The sequence below is a fragment of the Parus major genome, chromosome 13 (genome assembly GCF_001522545.3).
Source record: "Parus major isolate Abel chromosome 13, Parus_major1.1, whole genome shotgun sequence".
In the NCBI taxonomy this organism is placed as follows: Eukaryota; Metazoa; Chordata; class Aves; order Passeriformes; family Paridae; genus Parus; species Parus major.
In genome coordinates this window covers 4,499,773-4,525,594 of record NC_031782.1, presented here as the reverse complement: position 1 = coordinate 4,525,594, position 25,822 = coordinate 4,499,773, and the positions used below count along the sequence as shown (strand labels likewise).

Below are 25,822 nucleotides of genomic sequence, written 5' to 3'. Positions count from 1 at the left end.
CCCTGATGGTGACTGATGATACTGCTGGATTCAAATTGCTGTTAACCAAAAGGTTTCCCTCAGGGAGCAGCCACTGCAAGAAGACAAAACATAGATCATCCCTGTCCCCCAGAGCTGGCTGTCCATGCCAGACTGCTGTAGATGGGGAAAATTAATTAAGGAGACACAGTTAAAAGTGAAAAAATAATAATTGGCATCTCTAGTAGCTGTTGGAGTACAGTTTGTGAGAGCAGCAGAAAAGCAAACTGAGCTTATGACAGGCATGTCCTTGCTTGACTTCTGCTTGTGTAGCAGGCAGACGACTGGAAAGCTCCCATCTCTACAAAACAGGAATATTCATTTGTTGTCCTAGTAAAGCAGCAGAACTTGTTCTCCCTTTGGGGAGACAGACCCTTTTTGGCATATCCTCCTTTCCAATTTAAAGGGCATGGATGAAATCTAGGGAGAGTCTTCTTCTCGTGGCCCCAGAGGTGAACTGAGTCTTCCACGTGACTGCAAGTTCTGTCTCTAGGTCACATTTGGCCTCAGAGAAGGAGGACAATCACCATCACCAACCAAATGTTCCCACAGCAGATCTTCAAGGAGGGAGCACACCAGGGGAACCACCCAGTACCTGGCACTGATATCTTTCAGCACATTTTTTTTAATCTTTTTGAATGTTTTAGCCACGAAAGACAAGCAGAGCAGTCCCCACATAACAACCACTGCCCTGTGGTTTAGTGTGCAGAGATTTCTTGTCATTCAGAGCCAAGATTAAAAGAAGATCAAAAACAACTCAGGAAAGATGCATAGAGAAGCTGATAGTGTATGCTTCTATTTTCCTGACACTGCTTCCCTTTTTCAGTGTTTTACTGGACAAACGTTTCCGGGCTGAATGCAAGAATTACGGGGTGATCATTCCGTACCCACCGTCCAACCGCTACGAAACGCTGCTCAAGCAGAGACACGTCCAGGTACACTGCAAGCAGCAGATTCCAGTGCTCATCACTCCTGGTCTGTTATCCTTCTGGTGGTGGAGGGCATCCTAGTTGAGGCTGGCTCTGGGCTGAGAAAGGGTGAATCTGTTTGTGACACAGAAATGAGTTAAGCTCCACGTTTCCCTCTCTCCTTAAGTAATCTACACTCAACCGAGGCATTTCATGTTTGAGTGGATTTCAAGGTTTGGTTTTCATTTGTGTGTTGACTAAAAACTGAAACACCTTTTCCTCATCAGTATATAACATGCAGATCTCTTCTTTTGCCAGCTGCTGGGCAGATCGATCGACCTGAACAGGCTCATTACCCAGCGCATCTCTGCAGCCATGTACAAATCGTTAGACCAGGCCATCAGCCGCTTCGAGAGCGAGGACCTGACATCCATCGTGGTAAGAACTTTCATTGACTCTTGATTATGAGCAGGGAGACTAATAAACTGCTGTGGATACACAGTCAACTGTCTTCTGTTTTGAGTGCAGTGCTCCCCTGCAGTAGGTTTCAACCAGTCATGTATCTTCCTTTATGCTGCCGAGTCTTTACTATTTCTGTTTATGCAGCTTTAATTGCATTATTATCAGACCATTAAGTATCTGTGTAAATCATAAGGTGGCAGTCAGCAGTTAGACTTTGCAGAGCTTATATAAGAGAGTCCTGAAAACTGGGAGAAGGAAATCTTGGCTTTAATTCCCTGTTGGATGAAGGGGGTTGTGACATTTTTCATGTGTGTACAGCATTTGCTGTCTTTGATATGTTACAGGAGCATCAGAGTCAAGTAGTGTAAAATTTCCAGTTTCCACCTTTGGAGGATTCTGAGGTGAAAGCCAGCCAGTGCTCAGTGGGGAACAAATTAATTTTGCTTCCTACAGGTTCACAAAATACTGGCCCAGGACCCCCTTGAGTGGAAGTGCAATTGGCCTTGGCTGCTGAGTTAAATTGATGTCTTTAGTTCTGTGTGCGTGTGGATAAAAAAAAACCCATTCCCCTGACAATTAAATCAGCTGTTTTTGTTGAAATACAAAGCATTTTCTGCTGCTTTATGTGCTGCAGGAGCTGGAGTGGCTCTTGGAAATCAATCGCCTGACTCACAGGCTGCTGTGCAAGCACATGACTCTGGACAGCTTCGATGCCATGTTCCGCGAGGCCAACCACAACGTGTCCGCGCCCTATGGGCGCATCACCCTCCACGTCTTCTGGGAGCTCAACTTCGACTTCCTGCCCAACTACTGCTACAATGGATCCACCAACAGGTGAGGAGGGAAAGCAAGGCCACCTGGAGACCCTGCTTTTCTTTCCAGAACGTCAAACCTCTGCCACATAAAACTGACATGCGTTGTGGTGAGTTTTGTGCTCCCTGTGGGATGCAGCAGTTACTCTTAAAATGAAGCTGAAACCCACCATCTTCATTTGGTCTTGAAAATATTAGTAACAAATTCAAGCAGCAGTTAGACAGTGATTGAAGTGGCTGAGGGTTGGTTTACTCAGCAGGAGAGCTCTGGTAGCTGCTCAGATGTTGTTTTCATGCCTGTTAAAAATGAGAAGAAATCTCTCTTTTGGTGGGTTGTACACCACCAACAGATTGTGACAAGATTTTGCATTCCAGCTGATATAGCTCAGGTGGTGAATTCTAACTAGCCTGCAGCTGCAGGGTATCCCAGACTGTGCCCTGTTAACCAGGCTCTCACCACTTCCCTCCCTGTCTCCCGTGCTCACCGCAGGTTTGTGAGAACAGCGATCCCCTTCACACAGGAGCCCCAGCGGGACAAGCCTGCCAACGTCCAGCCCTATTACCTCTACGGGTCCAAGGTCAGTAAATGAGCCACAACAGCCAGCAGGGGTGGATGTTGGAAATATTTATTTAGGAAGGGACAGAAATGCAAGGACTAGTTCATTAACAGAGTGGTGGGTGCAGATGAGCAGCGTCACATTGCTGTGTGCAACCAAACAGCCATGCAAGAAGCAAATTCAGTGTCCTGTTGCTTTTCCATATTCTTCTCCATAAAATACCCATGTTAAGGGATGTCAGCACTGCTCTTGCTTGGTGTTGGCACTGAGACTGAGTCACATCCATCACAGGGAAATGAGCAAGTTTGTGCTCTGATGCAGTGATGCTCCCCGAGGAAGGTACCACTCCGGGAATCCCTTGTTCTGTTCAAAATGGGAATTACTGAATACTTGAGTGTGCACTGCATAATACTGACAAAAAAAGCTTTTTTCTCAGGCTGCAATGACTGTTTATACAGGGGTTACAAGGTCTTGGGTTGTGATGCTAGTGGAGGGGCACTCAAGTGTGAAAGCACTTGAGTTTAGTTCTTGTGCACATTGATTGATGACTCTGAAGTGAACCTACAGCACTGATGCACATGAGCTAATGACACTACAGTCTGCCAAGCCTGGCTGTTCCCAGAGAGCTAACTTGGTTTCTTTTTTTAAAAATCCTCAGCAAATGAGAGTACTTTTGTCACTTGATAAAAATCTTTCTCCCTGTGACCAATGTCTATGCCTCATGTTCTACCCTGGGACAGACAGCTGCCATGGACACACAGACAGTCCTTTTGGCAAGGGCTGGGAAAGAGCAGGACATACCAGACCTGTAAGCCAGATTTTGTTTCCTTTTGCTTTCATTGAAGGCCATGCTGTGGCAAGATGGCCCTTTTATCATCGCTGTTTTTATAGGAAAAAAAGCAGTGAGGGGAGTGATAGGGGCTCTCCTTCATGAGACCGGAGCTCCTCATTAGCACAGTGGTCATGGGCACTTCCAGGAGCTCCTCTCTCAGTCCATCACTCAGTGCCTCCTCTGGTGAGCTGCTTCCTTCCAGCACTTCTTCAGGGCTGCTGTCGGGGTGCTTCAGCCTGGCAGCCCGCTGGCACCGCGCAGACCAGAACTGCAGGCAGCCGTAGGCCAGGAGGGCGAGGAAGCAGAGGAGCAGGAGGCTGCTCACCATCCACATGGACGTGGTGGGCTCGTGCTTGGAGCCGCCGAAAACCAGGGGGATTTTGTCCAGAGTGTGGAAGGTGGTGCAGTGGTTGCTGGAGGGGTAGGAGTTCTTGCAGGTGATGCAGAGGACGTAGATGGTGGATGGTGTGAGGCGGTGCAGCACCAGCGAGCTGAGGGGGTGCGGGACGCGCTGCTCGCGGTGGAAGTTCTGCCGCAGGTAGCCGGCAAAGACGCTGTTCCAGTTGGGGCGGTACATGACGTGGTAGTAGTTCTCTGGGCAGGGGCTGCTCATGGCCCAGGACACGGTGGCACTGGTGTAAGTGATGTTGTGCACTTCGATGTTCATCGTGCCCCTGAAACCAGATGCAGGGAGAGGCTCAGTTTTGTGATCCGTGTCAGGGCTCAAAGGACACCGACATCGGTGAAGTCTTTCCACTGACTTTTACCCTCCCTTCGGTTGGACTCAAGACTATCCTGGCTCTCTTAGGTTAAATTATTATAATGCCAAAATTGCAAAAGACAAATCCTGCTGTTGCCCAGACTACTGTATCACTGTGCTTCACAACAAAAACATCCAGTTGGAATACAGGGTATATTTTTGCTCCGGTTATATTTTTTTTTAAATCTCTCTGACTGCCTGTCTCTATCAGAAGCCTTTTTAGCTTTTTGTTTCCCACAAAACAAAAAAGAAACTGCAAGTGATTAATGTAAAGTGATCATTAAACTAGCTCCAGCTTGCCTTTTTAACCTGACAATCAACAGATATTTTGATTTTATGCCTAAATGACGTTTAGAAATCTCCATAATGTTTAATTCATTGTTTTAAGTTGTCACTGCATTTTCTGTACCTTCCTTGCTTAATAAAGTATAAACTCCCTCTGTTCCTGCAGAATCTCACACTGTAATATCAGGATCTCAAATGTGAAGTCTGTAGGTTGGTGAAATATAAAAGCAGTGGCCTTAGGGAAACAAAAATATATGAATAATAAGAACAAAGACAGAAAAAAGACACTGCCCACCTAATAAATTTAAACATTTAAACTGATTTGAGCCAGAGCTAGTGAGCAGTAGATTATGATTCCCTGATGGGACAATGTCCAGTAGTTTTTAATACTCTCTGAGCTGTGTGGCTGTTCAGCAACAGCCACAAATTACTTGAGCACATCACTCCTTTAGATCCCCAAAGTGCTCTCTGAGCCTCACTGCAGGGCTCTCCCTCCCATCCAGCGAGTGCTCAGAGCAGCTGGTTTATTCTTTCCTTTTTCTTCTCTCTCTAACAGTAACTTTCCTTTAATTCACTCAAGAATAAGCTCATCCTAATGACTGCTTATCTGTCCTTACATGAGGCTGCACGTGCCCATGCTGAGCCCTCCCAGAGCCAGCACTTACCTGCGGCCAGGTCGCGGTGGCCCCGTGGCGGTGGCTCTGTGACAGGGTGGCCTCAGGCAGTGCCTTGCCAGCACTCACCTCCCTCCTGCCTCTGCTAAATCCCTTCCCTGCACTCCCTCCTTTATACCCAGCTCGGCTCCGTCATCTCTCACCATGGCAACCAATAGGGAAGGATGGGCAGGCATCTTCCAGTGATTTGGGAATGTTATCCCTAAAAGCTTCTGGGAGAAGTGTGTGTCTCCAAGGCAGGAAAAAACAATCTGGGTAGGTTTTTTTGCTGGCTTACTTGGTTTGGTTTTTTTTCCTGTATCCACAATCTCCCAGCAAAACCATCACTGAGCCCCAGCAGGGTCTGGGGTTACAGACACGTTGGTACATGGTGTGAAATCTGGGATCCTGGTACAAGTTGACTCAGGGGCTTTGTCTTTAATTCTGTGATTTCTTGCACACTTGAACTACTGATTTAAGTTAGAGCTATAAGCAGTTCATTTTGATCCCTGACGGTGCTGCAATTTCCAGTAGACTTTTAATATTTTCTAAACTGTGTGATGGGAGTAGGAATTGGGTTTTCAAAGACTTTGACCTCCTGATGAACTACATAGGATTAAGACTCGCTCTCCTTTGTATGCCTCTGCTTACAGACAACTTGGGGACGTCCCCTGTCTGTCCTGAGAGGGCAGGAGGGAGAGGCAAAGCCTGTGCCTGTGGTGTTCAGGGGGACAGGTCAAGCCTGTGGCCAGGAGGGGACAGATGGGCCTGGTAGGGAGAGGCTCTGAACAAGTGACTTGCTCCTCTCTAAAGCCAAAATGTGCTCAAGAGGAACTTCCCCAGAAATGTTGATGCTGAGTCTGGAGTTATCATTCCACTTTCTAAGACACCCTCAGCTGTTGCACTGAGATTAGATTGGCTGGGATCCCTGATTTGTCTGGGGCTGTGTGCAAGTTCTTTTTTTGTCTTTGAGTATATTGGTCTTCATTAGCTCTTCAGTTTTCCAAGGGAATTCTGTAACAGTCAGTACTGTCTATTATCTCGGTTCAGTTTTGTCAGATAAAACTCTCCCTGGCTTTCCTCAGGTAAGCTCAGATGGGTCTGAGTGATGGCCAACAACAAGGTCAAAGACATGGAAATAGAGCTTTGATTTGCTTCATTTGTTGCTAAAGCTTCTCCAGAGCATTGCTGGTAATCTCCTGAGCTCCTAAAGCAGCACTGGGACCTTGCCCACATTCTCACAATGACAGATGACTGTCCCTGGGTGCAGGGTGGGCTCTGTAGGACACTGAGAGCTCTGCCCCATGCTGCACATCCCAGCCTCCCATCCCCAAAACCTGCCCATTTGGCCCCAAACCAAGGGTGGGGCAAACCTCCTCAGTGTCTCCAGCAGCTGCTGCTCCCAGGAAATGTCAGGGTCAGGCTTTGGCTTTGGTTCTCTGAGGGGTCAGAAGCGGCCACCCAGCGCGGGGGAGTGAGCTGTGCTGTGCTGTGCTCTGCTCTGCTGTGCAGCCAGCTTGTGCCTTCAGCTGCTTTGTCTTAAAATACCCACTGGTGTAATTTTTTACATCCTACAGTCTTTAGCCCAAGCTGTGTATCTCACCCTTAAATGGAGTTATATTTTTAATTGCTGGCAGAGCATTATTATTAGACACAAGCCTGCTGTTCGTGCGCTGTATGGCTTTGCAGAGAGCTCCATGAACCCACCTCATCCTGCAGACAGGCAGGTGTGAATCATCCTGCTCATCTGCAGCCAGTGCACATCCTAAAATGTGTTTTCTCCCAATCAGGCTAATTGCTGAGACCCTCACTCAAGAGGGGAGCTGTTTGGGAGCTGCTCTCCAGCCCCTTTATCCCACTGAGGGTTGAGGGCGTGCTGCGAGGCGAGGGCTGTGCAGCAGCACCAGCTGCTGGCTGCCTGTACAGCCAGATATCAGCCCTGTTGTGGGCAAAATCTGACCAGCTGCACCACAACTGCTACCAGTGCATCTCAGAGGAACAAGGAACATGCACAGACAGAACTCCCCTGGCCAAGGAGTAGCAAAGAGGCCTCCAGACATGAATGTGGATTCATGAGCCCACTGAAATAAGGATTGTTTTATTCCCCCACGCTAGGATGAACCCCAGTGTACTAACCCTGGGGAAATAGCAGGGTAAAGGAGCCTACAGGGAGGTGTGGAAGGAAAGTGCAAGGAGCCATCTCTGGGCCACTTGGATCACCCCTGCAGCTTTCTGAGGACATCAGGCACTGGGACAGTGCCTTGCAAAAGTTAAAGCAATAAAAGCTATGGGAATATGGCTGGGCTGGAGCCTTGGAGCACTGACTTCCCTCTGAGATAGTCATGTTGGCCATTTGGCAAATGTTCCAGGCTGGGCATTATCTGGTGTTTAAACAGAAACACTTTTCAAAAAAACACATTGCGGTTTTTCAAATGTATCAGGGTGCAGAATCAGTGGCTTTGGGTCTGTCTCTACCAGATTTTTAAAGACTTGGTTATCTGAGGATGCAGACAGAAGCCTAAGCAGGGTGCTCAATTCTCTTAAGAGCTGGAGCTTTGAAAGTAGGCTTTTGCCTGCCTGAATAATTCTTAACTCTGACACATACCCAGGGCCCCTTTTTTTATTTTTCTTTTTTATTTAAAAAGTTTTGATGGGAAAGAAAGTTCTTGCTTATTGTGAGCAAGCCTCCAAGGCGGTCTTTCTGCACTTAATAGTGTTTCAGGGCTATTTGCACCTACCAGGAACAAGAGGTGAAATTGCACTTCACAGAAAATAGGAGACTTTCTAGCTGTGCCTTAATTCTGCTGGTTCAAAGAGCACTTGGGAATTACAGCAGGTAACAACCTGCTGGACCAGATCTGTAGGGCTGTGACAAAATGAGGGACAATTAATTGATTAAAGTAACTGACAAGTCTGTGAAAGCGTGGTCAGTACACTGGTGAAATTCTATAGCTGAAAGCTAAAGAAAATACATTTCCAATTTTTAGCAAATGACTTTGTAACCCATTAGCAGCTCAGATGATGCACTGAAAGTAAATCTTGTGGAATGAGTCAGGAGTGGGGGATGACAGGAGCCTCCAGCTGGGGGTATCGCAGCAGTGGTGGAGCAAAGACCACATTTTGACTTGTTCAGCCCTTTCTCCCTTTCATCCAAACCTCCTCAGAGCCTTCATCCCAGCGCTCCCTTGGCTCCATTACTGGCAGAAAAGGGGATCCTTGTGGAATCTGCAATATCCACAGGGAGGCATTTGGGATTCAGTCTAATTTGTTTCCTTATCTTTGTTTTACCTTTAGGTGAGCATGAGCCCGGGGTTAATCTGTGTTTTGCTGGAAGGAGCATTATGTGCCAGGATCTTTTCCAGGATGGCTTTTTTGCTGTGGCTGGAGATGTTATGGGGGGAGAGTGCAGCCCCTCTGCTGGGCTGAGTTATGATGCCAACACTTCCATCCATTGCAGAGCCCTCTCGAGCATGTGGTGTCTCAGCTAAATCTGATTCTCAGTACTTTTTTCCTGCAGAACACACAAGTGAATTAATTCCCTCTGCCTCTCTTTGTCTCACACCAAATGGATCCTGTAAATGTTGCAGCAATTTCCATATTTCCAAGATGACACTGATAGAGTACATTCTTGGAAATCACTTTCTGTTCTCTGCTGCTAAGAATTTTGGGGGCAATGTCCTAGGCACCATTCTCCTTAGACCAGTGTCAGATTCTAATCCTTGTCATGGACCCATGGGATGTCTGTTAAGTAGAGGCTGATGTAAAGCTTTGCAGGATGCAAAAAGGATCTTTCTCTGTCTTTTCCATCTGCCCTTAACTCAGTTGCTTCAGTTCCTGCTTGTCTTAATATGCCTTATTTAAAGCAAGTGCTCATAGGGGGAAAAAAAAATCTGTCTGCTTAAACGTACATAAAACTTTTCATTTTAGTAGAGAACAATTTGATTTTGAAGAGGCAAAGGGCCACAGAGCTGATTGGATTGGGAGTCTATGGGAGAGTAAATTACCTTGGAAATGAAAGTGCAGTTGCTACATAGGAGGATAACAAAACCTTGTGCCATGACAGTGTTGAGGTTGGAGTATATCTGAGCACACAGGAAGAAAAGTAGTCTCTTCTCCTACAAGAAGCAAAAGTGGGAATGACCACTGGTATTATTATTTCTACTCCTTCCCCTCCTTAAAACTTATATGTAGTGATGGAAGGTAATACTGTGGTAAGAGCATTGCAGGTCTGGTCGATGGCCCTGTCTAATTGTCAGTGTGCTTCCAATTTCCCAGCCTCTCAACATCGCCTACAGCCACATCTACAGCTCCTACCGCAACTTTGTGGGGCCGCCTCATTTCAAGACCATCTGTCGGCTCCTGGGCTACCAAGGCATCGCTGTGGTCATGGAAGAGCTGCTGAAGATCGTCAAGAGCCTGGTAATTCTGAGCCTGGCCCTGGTGGTGGAGAAACCCCAAAGCCTGGATAGGTAGAGGCAGGCAGTGTGGGCGTTGGGATTGGGGCGTTCCCGTTGGGCACCTTCGTGTCTCTTGATCCACACTGGAGCACTTGGAGCTGATTTGCACTGGTGAGGGATCCCAGCGAGTCCTGTGGGGTGATGGAGCCTTCCCAGCAGGATCAGACAGCATTCAGCACAAAGGTTGCATGGTTGACTAAATGGAATTGAGTGCATTATCTCATAGAATGTATCCACAGGGTGCAGGTGCGGGACTCCAAATGACAGCAAGGGCTTTAAACTAAGCTCTAAACTAAGCTCTGCTCTAATCCATGTATGTCCAGAACATCAGATCTGCAGAAACTTGCTCTACATGAACATAAATTCCTTATTAAACTCTTGAGTGTCCAGTGATCGTTCCTCAGGTGGAAGGAGCATTTCCTTTGCTAGGGAGTGAGTCCTTTGGCAGCTCTGGTGAAATGCTTTTTGGGTTAGAAGCACAAGTCCAGCTGTATATAAGACTGAGCCTTGTTTTGGATTTCAGCTGCAGACAGTGCAAACACAGCAAGCTGTATTTTGAAATTGAAAATCCATGCAGCTGGGATTTATTCTTTGGGAGGAAGCTGTAAAAGCACTCTGACTCCATACACTTGGACTGAATTTCATATTTGAGTGAAATCCAAATTAAGCAAATTCTTCTCGGACTCCAGCTGAAGTTTCATCCTGTGCTGTCAGATGTGGATCCATCCACAACCAGCCTCCTGCAAAACCAGTGCCAGGAGACCTGGCATTCCAGTTTAACCTCCCTTTGTCTCCAACAGCTGCAAGGCACCATCCTGCAGTATGTGAAGACTCTGATTGAAGTAATGCCCAAGATCTGCCGCTTGCCAAGACATGAATATGGCTCTCCAGGTGGGTGCTGCAGATGGATCCTTGAGCAGGAGCTCAGCCATGTGTTGCTGCAGCATTTACTCAGGCCCACACTCATGGTTAATCCAGGCTGGCCTCCTGTCCTGCCATTGCCACTTGCAGCCAGGTTTGCTGGGACACTTTCAGCTGTTCTGCCATTGACACTGGAGCATGTATAGGAAACCTTTTGAGGAAATCTCCTGCTGGAAATTTCCTTTTGAACACATAGATGGGTGATAAGGGAATGTCTTCTGATAGCCTCTCTTATGTTTTCAGGATTGTGTAAGCTTTTGCGAGTTCACTGGTACTTTTTAAATCTTTTTAAATGCTCTCCTTAGCTGGTGAAGAGATTTTTTGCAGCACGGCTGCAGTCAGAAACTGTGGCTGCTGTACATGGGCCAGCACCAAGTCATCCATCACAGTCTGGAACCTCTTTCCTCCTCTGATGAAGAAATCCAGGGAGTTTATATGAGTAACTCCCTATTTCCCAAGGCTTTACTGAAAGCAGGATAAGACACTGCATGTTAGTTCTTCCCAATGCCAGCCTCTGTGTATGCATTTAGCAGCTGCAGTTTGTGAAAGGAAATGCCAGACACTGATCATCTTTTTATCCAAATTTCTGGGAAGTGATTCCAGTCTCTTTCTGACAGTCCTTCCTTCTCTTTTAAGGAATCCTGGAGTTTTTCCACCATCAGCTGAAGGACATCATTGAGTATGCAGAGCTGAAGACTGACGTGTTCCAGAGCCTCAGAGAAGTGGGCAATGCCATTCTCTTCTGCCTCCTTATCGAGCAGGCTTTGGTAAGGCAAAACCCCCACACCAACATCGTACCCGAAATTTCCAGCTCAAGAGTAGAAGTGCAAGTGGGTTCTCCAGCAGAAGAGTTTGGGAAATGTTATTTTCCAGATTCTCATGTTCTCAGGGACTCTCTGGGGCTGTGTTATTGGAGTCTTTGGGGATGTCCATGGGGATGGTGAGCGTTGGCACTCGGTCAGGCCTCTGGGATGGCTGAGTCTGAGTACTGGAAGATCCAGATTACATTCTTGGACCCAAAGCTGCCCCTTGTTTGTCCTGCTTAGAAACAAAACCAACTGGAGTTAATTTCTAGATTGTAAGCTCTCTGGGGCAGGGATCAATACTTTTTGATACACATATTTGTACAGTGAGAAGTAGATTTGATCCCTCTGCTCTTTTGGGGTGCCAGTGCAATGGAAACGGCCTGATTGATTGTAATGGTGAAATGGATAAAGCAATCCAACAGGAAGGAAATCTGCTGAGTATATATGTCCTGGGGCATCTTCACTGAAAATTTGGCTGGAGTAACAGCTTGGTGTTGCCCCCTGCACAGGAGTTTTACACGTGCACAAGTCTCTCAGCCTCCCAGCTCACATGATGCCCTTTCTGGTGGGGGGCAAAGGCTGTGGCTGGGTGCCACTCATCCTCTTAGCTTCTTGTTTTTCACATAACAAATTTACAAAGCAATGAATTTATCTCATAATTTCGTCCAGAGCCAACTGAGGAGTGCTCAACAACACAATTGTGCATTAAATGTGCATACTGTGTCAGAATGGTTTGGGCAGGGTTGTTTCTGTTTCTCCAGAAGTATTTCAAAATTACTGCCCTAACATAAGACAGGCTTTCCAAGCAAAACCAGAAGTTTTGTTCAGAGCAAAGCCATAAGGAAGTTCAAAGATTTGAAGTTTTATCTGGCCACAGAGCAAAGAGAAAACTAAAAGTCTCTGCATGTCCTCAAAATGCATATATCTGCCCTTGCCCTTTGCATTTTAACTCCAGATCTAGAGACTTTTAATTCTTGGTGGTGTGTTTCAAAGACATTCAGTGAGCAGTGCTTGCATAAGATTAAGAAAACAAGAGATGTGTATCACCCAGCAGCTTGGCTTCTATAGAATTTTATAGAATGACCAGAGTTGCCAACTATATTCTGGCAGTTTCTGTTTCTTTTGTGGCTTTGTCAGTGCTTTCTGCTGTTCTCAGTGTTGGGTTTTCTGCTGGATGTACTGCATTTGCCTTTCCTGTCACATCTTTAATGGGACACTCAAGGGACATGGTGGTTTCTTCCTTCATTTCAATGCAGAAATGTTCCTTCAGTCCCAGGAACTGTACATCAGCAGTGTACTGGCATTTTAGAATAGCAGAAAATAAAGATGGTGTGAATTTGGGGATCCTTTAAGGAAGGTTGCCCATCAAAGTCCACATCTGCCTACTTTCTGTGCCAGACAAAGCCTCTCCCTCTTGGATCCTCTGTTTTTCCTCACGGTAATAGACTCGTTTGCATGCAGTGGGCTCTGGTTCCCACTTGCTGGAGGATGTCAGATGCACAGAGCCATCACAGAAAGAAGATTTTCCCTCTAATGGAGCTCTTGTGCATCAGCAAGAATTGCTTTTATACTGCAATTACCTTCAGAGCTGTCTGAGTGATCTAAGGCTGGTGGTATTTCCTGGCAAAAATGGCTCTGATGCAGATGTCCAGTCTGCTGCATTTTACCCCCATTTTACGGTTTAAGTTTGAGGAATGAGGGGTTGCTTGGGATGAGATTTGTAAGCAGAGTTTGTGCTCTCGGTTAATGGGCCTTGGGGAAGAGGTCTGTTAGTAATGTGACTAATTTTGGGACACATACGAGGTGAATGCAGGCTGCAAATGGCTGAAAATGCTCACTTTATGAGAGGAAAACAGAAGAACATTCACCTAGGAGTGAACAGTGTTTTGCAAACAAAATGACCAAGGTGACAGGCCCACTCTGTTAACATCAGCACCTCTGTGCCCACGGAGGGGCCCCAGACTGTTCCTGTCCCTCCAGCACTGTGTCACAAACTGCACTCCCACAAACTTGCTCTCATCCCAGCATCCATGCGCCAGTGCAGCCTCCTGCAGCTCCATGCTCCACTGTCCTGCTGGCTGGAAGGGGGGATGTCCACCCCTGCATCCCAAACAGGCCCAGCCCAGTCATTCCATCCAGCCCCGGGTTCCTCCTGCTGCGCTGTCATGATCTGCTTCCGAGTGTGTCTACATCTCTCCAGTGAGCTCAGAACTGAAAGCATGTCCTAGGATAGGCTTTTGTAGGAGCAGGCTGATGCCTTGTCGTGACACGATGCCTCTGTGTTGAACAGCTTTGGTTTCCTCGCTGCTGTTGCCCATTGCAGACTCGTGTACAATGTACTGTCGGCCATCGCTCCTCAGTCTCCACCTGCCTATTTCTAGGTTTCTCCTCCTTGTGCATCTGTGTTTGGGATTATTTTTTTCTCAAGTGCATTGGCATGCATCCCCTCAGGTGGCATCTCATGGTGTTATTCCTCTCTGGACTTCTGTTTTATACTTCCTGGTGCCTGCACCACTGGGATTCTGATAGCCCTGGCTGAGAACACCACACCAACAACCAAATCATTTCAGACCAGTTGTGATGTACCTATTTGCAGAAGAGCCACATGTCAGTATATTTTTCATGTATACTTCCTAAAATAACTAAACCAAAAGGTAATTTCTGCCTTGGCCCTCTCCTAAAGAACAGGCTGCAGGAATTCATTCAGGGTAAGATGAAATGGAAGCTTCCATATTCTTTATCCCCTCTTACCTTCAGGGCTAGTAAGTAGGACAGAAAATCAGTATAAAGGCCTGGCCTTGTACAGGCAGGAAGTAACTTATTTGAGTTAGGGAAACTTCCTGACTGAAGCTGAAGTGTTGCTTCCAGTTTTAGATCATTTAGGTTCAAACCACTGGAGTTGCTACTGAGCTGGGTTGGATCTGAGTAGGTGCTGTAGGTGTGAGCTGTTGTAGTGTTGCCCAGGCCCCTGAGCCATTCAGTCTCCCCCACAGATATTTTTTAACTTACTTTATCTTTCTTTCTTCCTGCCTCAGTCCCAGGAAGAAGTTTGTGATTTGCTGCATGCTGCTCCTTTCCAAAATATTTTGCCCAGGGTCTACATCAAAGGTAAGAAGCTGAGAGGGAAGCAGTGGGCAGACTCAGAGGTCTCTGCCCAGAGGCTGTTTTCTCTCCCATCTCTGCTGAGGATTATCTCTGACCCTGCTTCCCCCTCCAAACAGATCAGTGGATACAGCCAAACGTCAGGTGCAAACAAAAGCCAGGGGTGCATTTCCCGTAGCCTAGCCATGACCTGAAACCTCAGGCAGTTTGGGGGTTCCCTTTAAGGTTTGGAAGCCATTTCACAGCCTCTTTGGAGAATGACAGCATGAAATGTCCATCTCAACAGGAGTGCTCGGTAACAGGGACATGCTTTGGACATGTGTGATAAAGCTGCTGCTGAGACTGCACTCGCCCATCCCTCCCTTCTCTGCATCACTGGCCCCTCATTGCTCGGTTTGGCTCCCCGATGATCCCACAGTCTCCTCGGATGGTTGCTGGGGGGCAGCTCTGAGCAAACTCGGCGGAAAGTTGCGGGTCTCCACTTCCTCCTCTCATTTCACTGTTTGCTGCTCGCTTGACAGAAGGAGAACGCTTGGAGGTGCGCATGAAGCGTCTCGAAGCCAAGTATGCCCCACTTCACCTGGTTCCCCTAATAGAGAGGCTGGGCACTCCGCAGGTAAGGATTGCATTGGAAGGGATGGCTGTTGGAAACTCGTAGCAGTCCCCACTTGGCCTGCTTGGCCTTGGGAAGAGTGATCCTTTTTTTTCTTTTTTTCTTTTTTTTGATTGATTGATTGATTGATTTTTTTTTTCCCCCCAAAACATCAATTGGAGGAACAAATCTGAATCCTTGCCCGAGCAAACATTCTGAAGGGAAATTTGTGAGTGGGTCCAGAGATGTTTTGCTGCCTCCAGTCAGGAGAGCTGGCAGGGAGCTGTAAGGCTAGTGTGCTAGAAGCCAGTTCTGAATCAGAACAACTCCAAAAACCTCTTCTCCACTTCAAAAAGATGGAGAATTGCTGGTGTGGTTTGAGGAGAAGCTTTGCAGGGCTGTCCTAATGATCAATTGCCATCACTTTTGGGGACCCCATTTTAGGACTGCAGTGTGGTCCATTAAGCTCATCCCTGTCAAGGAATACATCTGAGAATGGTTTCCCTCCTAGCACATGCTTAGAGCTTCAGCACATGCTTAAAATTATGGCTCCATTTAAGTTATCTTCTTGACGTGGGTCTCAGCTTGGGAAAGATCTCCTGTGCAGAAATTCAGTACTGTTTAAAATATCTCCATAGATTGATCAGTGTAATGGGCAGAATTTGTGCTCCATTGATAATAATAATAATAATCAAACTTCAAGTGCCCATTTACTTGGGGTTGATGGGATAAAAATCTTTTGAAGTATCAAATGAATCAGCACCCTTTTCCTGTAATGTACTGAAGAGGGAATGGAACGAACACTCAGCTGGTGTAGGAGGTGACAGATCTATGGCAGGCAGAAAGTGGTTGATATTTGTTCCTGTATTTTTTTCTCATGGATCAAGGACATTTTGAACTTTGCATCATTGGAAATCATCTGAAACAGAGAAATTGGCTAGATAACTGAGGACTTTGTCTTACTCTGTAGACAATTCCTTTTAAAGGAGACACTCGAGAAAAAGAATTCACCTCTGTGTTTTTGTGTCTTTGTGTTGGTCTTTCTATCTCTCCTTCTTTCCATGCAAAATCATCATTGAATTCTGCTATTAGAGTCCACTCGTTGCTTATTTCTGCTGTAGTTATAATGGTGATGGAAACAAAAGATAATTCACTTCCCCCTAAAAAGTTACTTTTCTGTAAACTGTTCCCATATTCATTACACAGGTACAGTTGGGTACCAGATTTTTAATTTTTTTGAGCTCAAATGTAAATGAACACAAGAATTGCTTTCTGTAGGTGCCTCCATAGCTTCTAAGCTTGCTCCTTTTATGCAGTTTTGGACATGCATTTTGGAAATGCAGTTTTGGACACAGGCCATACAGGATTTTTTCCTGCAGAATGCATAAATGCCTTGTAGCAATTGTCCAGAATCTAAGCTGAAGTTGCCTGCCCGATGCCTCTCCCAAAAGGTGGCCCCATGCATGTTACAGTGGGGATCTATTGGTTTTTGCAGGTTTTGGGGGTAGGGTTCTGGCAAGTTCACCAGTAAACAGGCTATAAAAGAGGTTCAAAAACTAGAAAATCAAAACTGGATTTGTGCAATGGCAGGAAAACTGCCAATGATTGTTGTAAATAATTACTTTGCATTGGAAATCCAGAAGCTGCTGTTTGATGGATCATCTATAAAGAACCAGGGGGGGTCAAAGTGGTTCATTAAAGGAATCCTCACCCTTTTAATGCTGACCATAAAGGTATTTAGTAAGGGGTTTTCAAAAGTGCTTGGTCAGTCTGGTTTCTTCCCTGGAAATAATCAGAGCCTTTGGTTCTGAAGACAGAAGGAATAATAGATTCAGCACAGTGGCATCCTGTGACAATTTACCTTGAGAGCATCCTTCCTCTCCTGATCTTAGGAATCAGTGGGACCCCAGACTGTGAGGCAGCTCTGAGCACAGGACCAACAGCTCTCCCATGTTAAGATACCTACCCTAGGATGGCAGTCCTGTGTCAAAGACTGGCCTTACTGTGAAGAATTTTAGAACCAGACTCTGTGAATGTGCATAACTGAGTGGCACTACCTACACTGAAAGCCAGATGCATCCCTTTCTAAATTAAGATTTCTTCAAAAATCGTGTACCAAGATCACTGGAGAAGTCTGTTCTCAAAAGTATCCCTTTTAGCACTACGTTTTAGTAATGCTGACACCTAATTTATATTTGAAATGGCTCTGTTTCTACTGTGCCCTTATTTTGCCATGATAGATAGTGTGTGCAGATCTGTGCCCATAAGAGCTTGGAGCAGGTGAGGAGAGGAACAGTGTACAGCCTTTAGCTAAAAAGCTGAATAAAATCAACCTTTACTTACCAAACACATACAGGTGTGTGCCATGGAACCAGTGATACCATTCCTGCTTTTAACAGACTGAGGGATCCCACACCAAATGTGGCCTCTGCACATGATGACAGCTTTCCCTTGATATTTGCTTATTAGTTGAACACTAATTGAGCTGAGGTCCCCAGAACATCCTTTAAATGGTGGCACAAACAAGAATTCAAATGCTTCTAATTTCTAGAGCAACCAAGCTAAAAATGCTTGAGGTTACTGCCAGCATAAATTGATAATCAGGAACAGGGATGTGCAGGCACATTCATGCATTTTTCAGAGCAGAATGAAGATGACCCAAGCAAACCAAGCATAATTCATGTTCTTAATGTCTGGCCAGGACATGTGTCTGCCCTTTGTCCCAGCTGCTGCAAGTCCCTATCATGACTGATTGGGATAACATTTTTATAGGCATTACAGGGACAGCAGGAAATGGAGCAAATGCTTAAAATCTGCTTAAAGCTCTGGGAAGTCCTCTGGGATAGGCAGGGTCCCAGTCAGTGCCACGCTTGTTCTGTGTGCCTGTTCCAGAGTGGTGGCAGGGCTGAAAGGCTCTGCTGTGCAGCCACTCTGCCAAGGTGAGCACAGAGCCTCCCACAGCCACTGCACGCCTCTGACAGCACTCAGCTCCCATTTCCTGAGTTATTTTTGGCAGCACTGCAAAGAGAAGTCAGTCCTGCCGCTGGAACAGCAGGAAATGGGGCAGCTGAGAGGATACCAGGGCAGTGACAGACCCCCACGCTTGCACCACTCAGTGAGCTTGAGGGAAGGCCCTACTTGCTTGTTTTAAATCCCCCCTGCTTTTTTTTATGTCCTCTTGGGGAGCAATGGGTCTGAAATGAAGTTAATTCTCTTTTAATTTTTCTCTAGTGTAAAAGCCAAAATAATTTCATCCAGTGGAACTATTCCAGATTTGTGTATTTAAATGTGAGCAGGGATGTCACAGAAATTATCCACACCTGTAAAGCTTCCACATCTGGGAAAAAATTATTTGGCTTGCTTACAAACCACAGGTTTTTCAGTATCAAGTTTGCAGTGCCTTCTCATCTTCCTCAGAGCTTTTTAACTCTAACTACGAAAGAAATCAAGAAAGCTGTAGGCTATCTGCATTTTGAAGAGATGATGGCAGTGTCCTGGGAAGCAAAATGTCCCTGTTCTGTCCTGTTTTATCTTGATAATCTGCAGAAATGATGAGACGAAACCCATGAAATGAGAATCCTGAAATCAAATGCTGAGTAGCACTAACAGGGCAGAACAGCATGCTAGCAGAGTGAAGGATCAGTATTTCTGGTCAGAGCTTTGCCTTCAGCTCTGGTGTTCTGATGTACACAGCTACTCCAAAAGATACTGAGGTCGGTGAAACAGAGTGGAGCACAGTATTAAACCTCCTGTTTGAGGGATGTGTATTCTCTGGTGGGAAGTGCCATGGGAACAGCCATCAGAGGTAAGGTTGGACCTCCCACGAGGCGAAAGAGCCGGGGAGAGACCAGGCAGCGTTAAATGTGTGGGTCACATCCTCACTGGTGTCCCTCTGGCTGTCCCTGTCCTCAGCAAATAGCCATCGCCCGGGAGGGGGACCTGCTGACCAAGGAGCGGCTGTGCTGCGGGCTCTCCATGTTCGAGGTGATCCTGACGCGCATCCGGAGCTACCTGCAGGACCCCATCTGGCGCGGGCCGCCCCCCACCAACGGGGTCATGCACGTGGACGAGTGCGTGGAGTTCCACCGGCTCTGGAGCGCCATGCAGTTCGTGTACTGCATCCCCGTGGGCACCAACGAGTTCACGGCAGAGTGAGTGTCCCCAGGCAGCTCTGATGGGGCCAGCCAGCCCCCGGGGTGCCCTCAGCTGCGGTGAGAGCCTCTGTGGAGGTGGAGCGGGAATGTGGGTCCTTGCTGGAAGGACTTTGTTGTGCTCAGCTATGTGTTGGAGCAGCTGGAGGAAAGGACAGGGTAAAGGGACATGCCCAAGGTGACAGGCAGGAGATGGGTAGATGGGCCAACAACCCACAACTAGGTTCTCACCCATCTTACCCTGTGGTTCACCCTACACAGCCTGGCCTGGGTGTAATTCTGTATTATCTCCTTCTGGGTTCATTTTCTCTAGGTGTATACTCACTTTCTAGAAGCAGGACTGAACCCGATTTCACCAAGGAAGGTTCCTGGTGCCATGGTACTTCTCTTGCCTAACTCTATCCTGTCATCTCTTCCCACCCATCACCCTGTTCCTCCCTCCAGGCAGTGCTTTGGAGATGGTCTGAACTGGGCAGGTTGCTCTATCATCGTTCTCCTTGGACAGCAACGGCGCTTTGACCTCTTTGACTTCTGTTACCACCTGCTGAAGGTGCAGAGGCAGGATGGGAAGGATGAAATCATAAAAAACGTGGTAAGTTGAAGGGTGAGGTCCCAAAGGATCCAAACCAGCACACTTCTTTCTGTTTTCTATCCTGCTTTGTCCAAATTCATCAATTACAACAAAGCCCGGTGTTAATCTTATTCCTACTGGATGCCCTTGCTATAAGGTTTCCATCTGCAGTCTCAGCAGAGAGGCCAAGGTTTTAATTGGCTTGAAAATCAAATCTTTTTTCTCCCAAAGCTTTCCTCTTCTTCCTGGGGTTGGGAAGCTGGACCTGAGGAGCTGGTACTTCCAGCAGCCATCCTGTGATCTCGGTGGCTTTTTCAATAAGCAGTTGGGAGCCTAGACTCTGGAACAGTTAACTTAGGACCACTCACTGATCCTGTTAATGCTCTGTCTTGAATCGTTAAAGCCAATAATGAATCGAATCAGCGGTCCCTGCGAGGTGCTAAGTGGAACAGGAACATGTGTTAGAGCTGCTTTGCCTCAGCAGAGCTTTCCAGCAGCAGCAGGGCACAGGTTCTGCTACTTCTGAGCTGGTCAGATGACATGAGACCCTTGATGCGCTGTTTCTCTCCCTCACCATCCCTCCAGCCCTTGAAGAAGATGGCCGACAGGATCAGGAAGTACCAGATCCTGAACAACGAGATCTTTGCCATCCTGAACAAGTACATGAAGTCAGTGGAAACAGACAGTTCCACGGTGGAGCACGTGCGCTGCTTCCAGCCCCCCATCCACCAGTCGCTGGCCACCACCTGCTAGTGTGGACACGGACCCTGCGTGGGTTGGGAAGGGAGCAGGGACTGAACCCAAACCAGCTGGGAGGGGTAATCTTGATGGTGTGAGGCCTGACAAGGGAGTGAGGCTGGGTCTGCCTCTCCACACGAGGACACATCTTCCCCTCGGCCCCGTTTGAGTGCATGTTCCTCTGTCCCATCCCTGTGATCGGTTTTACTCGTAGCTTTCGGACTTGAGGGGGGGTGGGGGTGGGCGGGCAAAATGTGCTTTTCTTCCATGAAGTGGTCCGGTTTTCCCTGTGATTCACCCAGTCCACACGTCGCTCTGAAGCCATACTGCAGCCTCAGGTGGGAGATTTCCACGCTCCCACGGCGCCGGGAACCCGCTCCCACTGCAGCAGCAGCGGGACAAATCAACGCCCCCGTGACATGTGCCACCAGCCACGGAGCAGGAGGGGCTGAAGGCAAGTCCCTGACCCGCTCTTTGGGGGGAAGAAGGGATGAAGGCAGGGTGTTAGCCATGGCAGTGCCCTGAGGATCGAGTGCTGGGTGCAGAGGAGCCCTGCCAGGCTGGTTGTGGATGGATGCCTGCCCCAGGCTGGGGTCTCTCTGTGCTCTCTCTTTGCGCTCTCTGCTGTGTCCTTGGCCTTTCCAGCAGTTGTAGGGGGAGCTTTGGCATGTGGGCTTGAGAACAGCAGTGATGCAGTCACCAGATAACTCCTCAGCACTTCAGAGAGCTGGGGAAAGAGAAAAACAGCCTGACTTTTTCCATGCTGTGGGATGTCCACTTATTTTTATGCAGAGGTTCTCCCCTGAAGACACATCTTCCATGGACTAAACCAGATTTCCTGTGGACTACAGAAGAGGCTGCATTCATTTGAATGTACTCTCAAACATATTAATTTGGGTGGAAATGATGACTGGTGCTGACAGGATGCAGGTGTAGTTAGTTACCTTGAACATAGGGGATCTTTGTTCTTCAGCCAAGGGTGAGAGCCAGGGTGTGGAATCTGTGTGTGTTCTGGGATGCTATTTTCCCTTGGTTTAGACGAATTCCTAGTGGCACAGTAAACAAATACCTTTCTCCAGAGAATGGTGACTACCAGCAGGGCTTAGGAAACTTACCATCACTCAGAAATTATGTGATTGTTTAGAAAAGATAAAATATAGGATAAGCTTTAAAAAATACCCAGAATTTTAAAAATACCCAGTTCAGAGTTGTTCAGAGAGAACACTGGAGTCTGTTTCCTTTTCCCAGTCAGCTAATCTAAGATCCCTGGATATAGAGAACAAATTCAGGTGGAACTTCAAGGAGGATTTCGTAACTCCTGGTCTAACCTGCTTCCCCTCAGTAGTGTCATTGTAGTGATACAAAAGCTTGTGCTTGATGTGAAAGGAGATCAAACCATGTGCTCCAAGAGAAAATGATGCCAGCCTCGCCACTGGCAGTGTTTCCTCAGCTTTAGCCTGGCCACAGCAAAAATTGCTGTATCCAGATGTGATAATATTTGTTCCATGCATTTCATCATGCTTGTAAACTGCATGCTGTTACAGATGTTTAAAAGGTAGAGCCTGGGCATTTATTCTCTCAGAGGGAACATATAATTAATTAGTAGAAATATCCCAACTGGAGTTTTTGTCTTAGGAAACAGCAGCCAGCAAGCTACTGCTGGCAAGAGGAGTTCTTGGTGTGTGGTATGAATTTGTGCTCCCAGACTCTCATCACCTGCTCCCTTGATAATCCATAAATAACCCACATGTGACAAGTGCAGGACATTTTCACACCTTGAGTTTCCTTTAATTACTGAGACAGACATTTGCAGCTGCAGGGAGGAAATTGTGCAGCACAGTAATCTGAAAGTAAAATGAAATCTCAGGAAGTCTGGCTGAAATCTTGGAGTGACAGGGAAGGACCCAGCCCAGCAAGGCGAGTTCTTTCCTCCGTGTTGTGAGCAAGAGCAGCACAAGAGCATCTGGGACTTGCTCCCTCCTCACTCTTCCACTAAGAATGTCAGTTCTGGCATTTCATCATGTTCCAGCACTTCTATACTACTGGAGTGAGGGTATCTAGAGATATATATTTTTAAAAGGAGGAGAAAAATCAAGCACTTTATTTTTTGTGGAAAACAAGATGCGAGGAAGATAGATCTGACCAGGATCCATATTTCTCCTGATCTAAATAATAAATGCTTGTTATTTTGGTATGGAAGTCTTGCTGAAAAGCTGGCACAAGTCCCTCTCTGGCTTTCAGAGCCACCTCTAGGCACAGCACAAATTAAGTGTCCTACTACATCTGACAAGCTATGGAATGCTGGAGTCTTCTGGGAAACCAGCACGAACAAGAAGCTGCTACAAAAGGATGAACTCTACCAAATGGCCCAGTCTCAGCTACCTAGACAAAATGGGATATAGGAAGGTGAATTTAAATCCCTGTTTTCATCAGTTTAGGTCTGGAGTGAGTCATGAGATATTTTACCTAATAATCTGTAAATCTCTTTGCATTCTTTTCCTCTAGTTTTGCCATAATTCTCTGAAACCCTGCAAAACACAGTTGCACTGAAAAGTTGTACAGGCTGTTCTTGAAAGAACAGGTAGTTGAAATCTATTTGTTGCCCTGAGATTTGCTAGCAAAAATGTAAAATCCCTCCAGATTCCAAGGGATTAAATGTTTTGAGCAAAATGTCAAAGTGCATGACAAAAATGTAAAGTGTTTTGACTGTAGAGCGTATGCAGAGCTTTTGCCTTGTTGCTCAAGTAGTGTGAGATATCAGCTAGTAATAATCATAATCACAGTCTTAATTTCTGAGATTTGATGTTACTGTCCTTTGATTATCTCAAGGATTAATATATTGCTTATCTTCAGTTTTCTCACCCTCTTTGTCTGTGTATGAGAAAGGTCCAGGCTTAGGTCTTTAAACAACTCCATGAAAACAGATTTTTTTTTCCTCCCAAACTTTTTTAAATGTCATAATTGTTAATGAAAATAGGGAGCAAATTTGTAAGAGTAGGGCTAAAAAGTAGCAGATTGCCAGGGGGTCAGGCATATTCCCCATACTTGCAGACTTTCTGCCAAGTTTGGGAGGCTGTGCTTCAGTCCTGTATTTTTCCATCTTTTATAATCTGCAGACTTCTAATGTTGTTTTCTCAGGAAAATGTTGACCCCTGTGTGAATCCTCCCAAGTCCACTGACAGGGGACTTGCTTTTTAACCTGTATTTTCCTGCTTTGCTGAAGTGGTGTGCAAACTCCCCAGCACTCCCCAGCCACCACTTGGAATGTCCACTCCAGAGGCCAGTGGTTGGCTCCATACAGGAATTACAGGGGGAGAGAGGATGGCCTGTGTCCTGCACCAAGTCAGACTGGGTTATTTTAATGTTCCCTCTGGCTCTGCCATTATAAAATGTCACTGTTGGCAGTGCACATGATTTTCTGGGATTTTCCACACTTGACTTGCAATGCTGCAATAGAAAGGGGAAGGAAACTAGATCAAATTCAGCACTTCAGTGGTTTTCTTTTTAAACTCTGACAGCACTTAGGAGCATTGAACATTAGTCCTTTTCCTCCTGCGTTACTCCAGTCTGGTAGGTTCATGTGTATTGGAGAGCAAAAGAGAAAAGAATCAAAGGTGTAAAAAAACAAGAAAATACTCTCAAAAACTGTTGTCAAATGTACCATATTTGTATGAAAAGCTGCTTGAGTTATTTTGTACAATGAATTTTATTTATGGTGAGGTATATTTACGCTTGTGATCTGATACAGTGTTAAATTTTTGATCCATATTTGCTATGCAGCTGAAGATGATATTTTGGTTTTGTATTATTATTTTTTGCTGTTGTTCTAAAATTCAGCCGACAGAAGCTTCCATCTCCATTAGAAGTGCTTCTGCAAGAGTAAAGCATCTGATACCTGGTGATAATGTCCCGTAACACAGCAACCAACAGTGTGTACAACAAATGTGGGATGACTTTTGTGATGAAGAGAAATAAAAATTGGGCTCATTCATGAAATGGGCAGAATTTAGCTTGTGGTGTCATCATCATTGTGATGACTGTTATTTGGGGAGAGGCTTCAATTGCACCTTGCACAAAAAAAAAAAAAAAAAATCAGCTAATTTGATAAAAATGTCAAGCTTTTGTAGAAACCAAAGGAAAAAAATATGAGTCTTTGTGGCCAGCACCAAAAAACACATATTTTCCTATCAAAAAGTTAATGATTTTTGAGAAGAACTTCCTAGAACTTCCTTGCACAACACATTTTTCATTTTAAAACTTGTTTTAGTATAAGAGGGTCAGGGAAGAGAAAATCATATAATCATTTTTAATAGATTTTGACAGGCTCTACTCAAAGCTAAACTGAGGACTTAATTTCTTCTCATTACTGCAGCCTGGTTAACTCCACAGGGACATTTTTTTTTTATTCCAGGAGATTCTCCTAGCTATTATTTTCCCAAATTTCCATTTGAAACCATTCTTAGTTTTGTGTTAAAAGCATCCAAGGAGCAGCCGTGGTTGTTGACTGCAGAAGTGGGAACCAAGGGGAAAAGATCTTCTGGGAGCTGAGGAATTAGGGAGAGACAAGTGACATTGGGTGTAAGGGAGTTGGACTCCTGTGCTCATCAGCTCCAGCCCAAACACTGTAAATGCTGTTCCCTTTCACAGCTTCTCCCCAAGGTTTCCTCATGGGAACAGCTTCCTAGTTTAAGAGGAACAGAAATGCAATGATTCTTCACATAAAATTGGGAATGGACTTTACACCATGACCAGGCAGCTCTGTTGATCTTTCCAATGTGCCCTGAGGCTGCACTGCAGCTCTGTGGGTGACATCCTGCTGTGCAGGACTGTTTGATTGTGCAGAATTGTCCAATGTTTACTGATTTCAACATGGTTCTGCTACAGGAAATGGCAGAGAGGAGAGCAGGACTTTCTTCCTGCATCAGCCACTGATCCTGGGCAGGTTTTTTGGGATTTATCCTTTCTCCCATCAAGATTTTTCTTTCTTTTTTTTTTTTTTTCTTTTCAAAACTAATTTTAGCTGCTGCGTCATGGACACTTCAGTTCTCACACCAGCCCTATGAAATGCTGAGAGCTCACATGGTCTGAGTTGAGCCAGAAGTAATTCTTGCTTTCAGTGTCAGGGTCCCAAGGCTCTAAATTTTGAACAACCAACTCTGAGGGAGCAGTATCAAAGATACAAGCCTTCATCTTTCTT

At 46.1% G+C, this 25,822-nt stretch overlaps 2 protein-coding genes across 5 annotated transcripts in view; one reads left to right on the top strand and one right to left on the bottom strand.

Annotated features, from left to right (window-relative positions):
* Positions 1-24,634, top strand: part of CYFIP2 (cytoplasmic FMR1 interacting protein 2) — a 49,109-nt gene extending 24,475 nt beyond the window's left edge. For 3 of the 4 annotated variants that reach the window (XM_015642039.1, XM_015642038.2, XM_015642037.2), the window contains exons 20-31: positions 845-953; positions 1,245-1,364; positions 2,023-2,222; positions 2,691-2,778; positions 9,563-9,706; positions 10,545-10,635; positions 11,302-11,432; positions 14,507-14,579; positions 15,095-15,189; positions 19,078-19,316; positions 19,761-19,908; positions 20,473-24,634. In XM_015642039.1, coding sequence (XP_015497525.1) covers positions 845-953; positions 1,245-1,364; positions 2,023-2,222; positions 2,691-2,778; positions 9,563-9,706; positions 10,545-10,635; positions 11,302-11,432; positions 14,507-14,579; positions 15,095-15,189; positions 19,078-19,316; positions 19,761-19,908; positions 20,473-20,640 — 1,606 coding nt within the window. In that variant the 3' untranslated portion in view covers positions 20,641-24,634. The remainder of the gene's footprint in view (positions 1-844; positions 954-1,244; positions 1,365-2,022; positions 2,223-2,690; positions 2,779-9,562; positions 9,707-10,544; positions 10,636-11,301; positions 11,433-14,506; positions 14,580-15,094; positions 15,190-19,077; positions 19,317-19,760; positions 19,909-20,472) is intronic. The other variant, XM_015642040.1, reaches the window with a different exon arrangement.
* Positions 2,811-5,407, bottom strand: FNDC9 (fibronectin type III domain containing 9). The gene is made up of 2 exons (XM_015642041.1): positions 5,300-5,407; positions 2,811-4,263 (listed from the first exon to the last, which is right to left on the bottom strand). The coding sequence occupies exon 2, from the start codon at positions 4,254-4,256 to the stop codon at positions 3,594-3,596; it is 663 nt and encodes a 220-aa protein (XP_015497527.1). The 5' UTR covers positions 4,257-4,263; positions 5,300-5,407; the 3' UTR covers positions 2,811-3,593.
* Positions 24,635-25,822: the final 1,188 nt, after the last annotated feature.

Bases quoted from the DNA above. Each gene is read 5' to 3' on its own strand.
- FNDC9 (XM_015642041.1), bottom strand. From the start codon at position 4,256: ATGAACATCGAAGTGCACAACATCACTTACACCAGTGCCACCGTGTCC.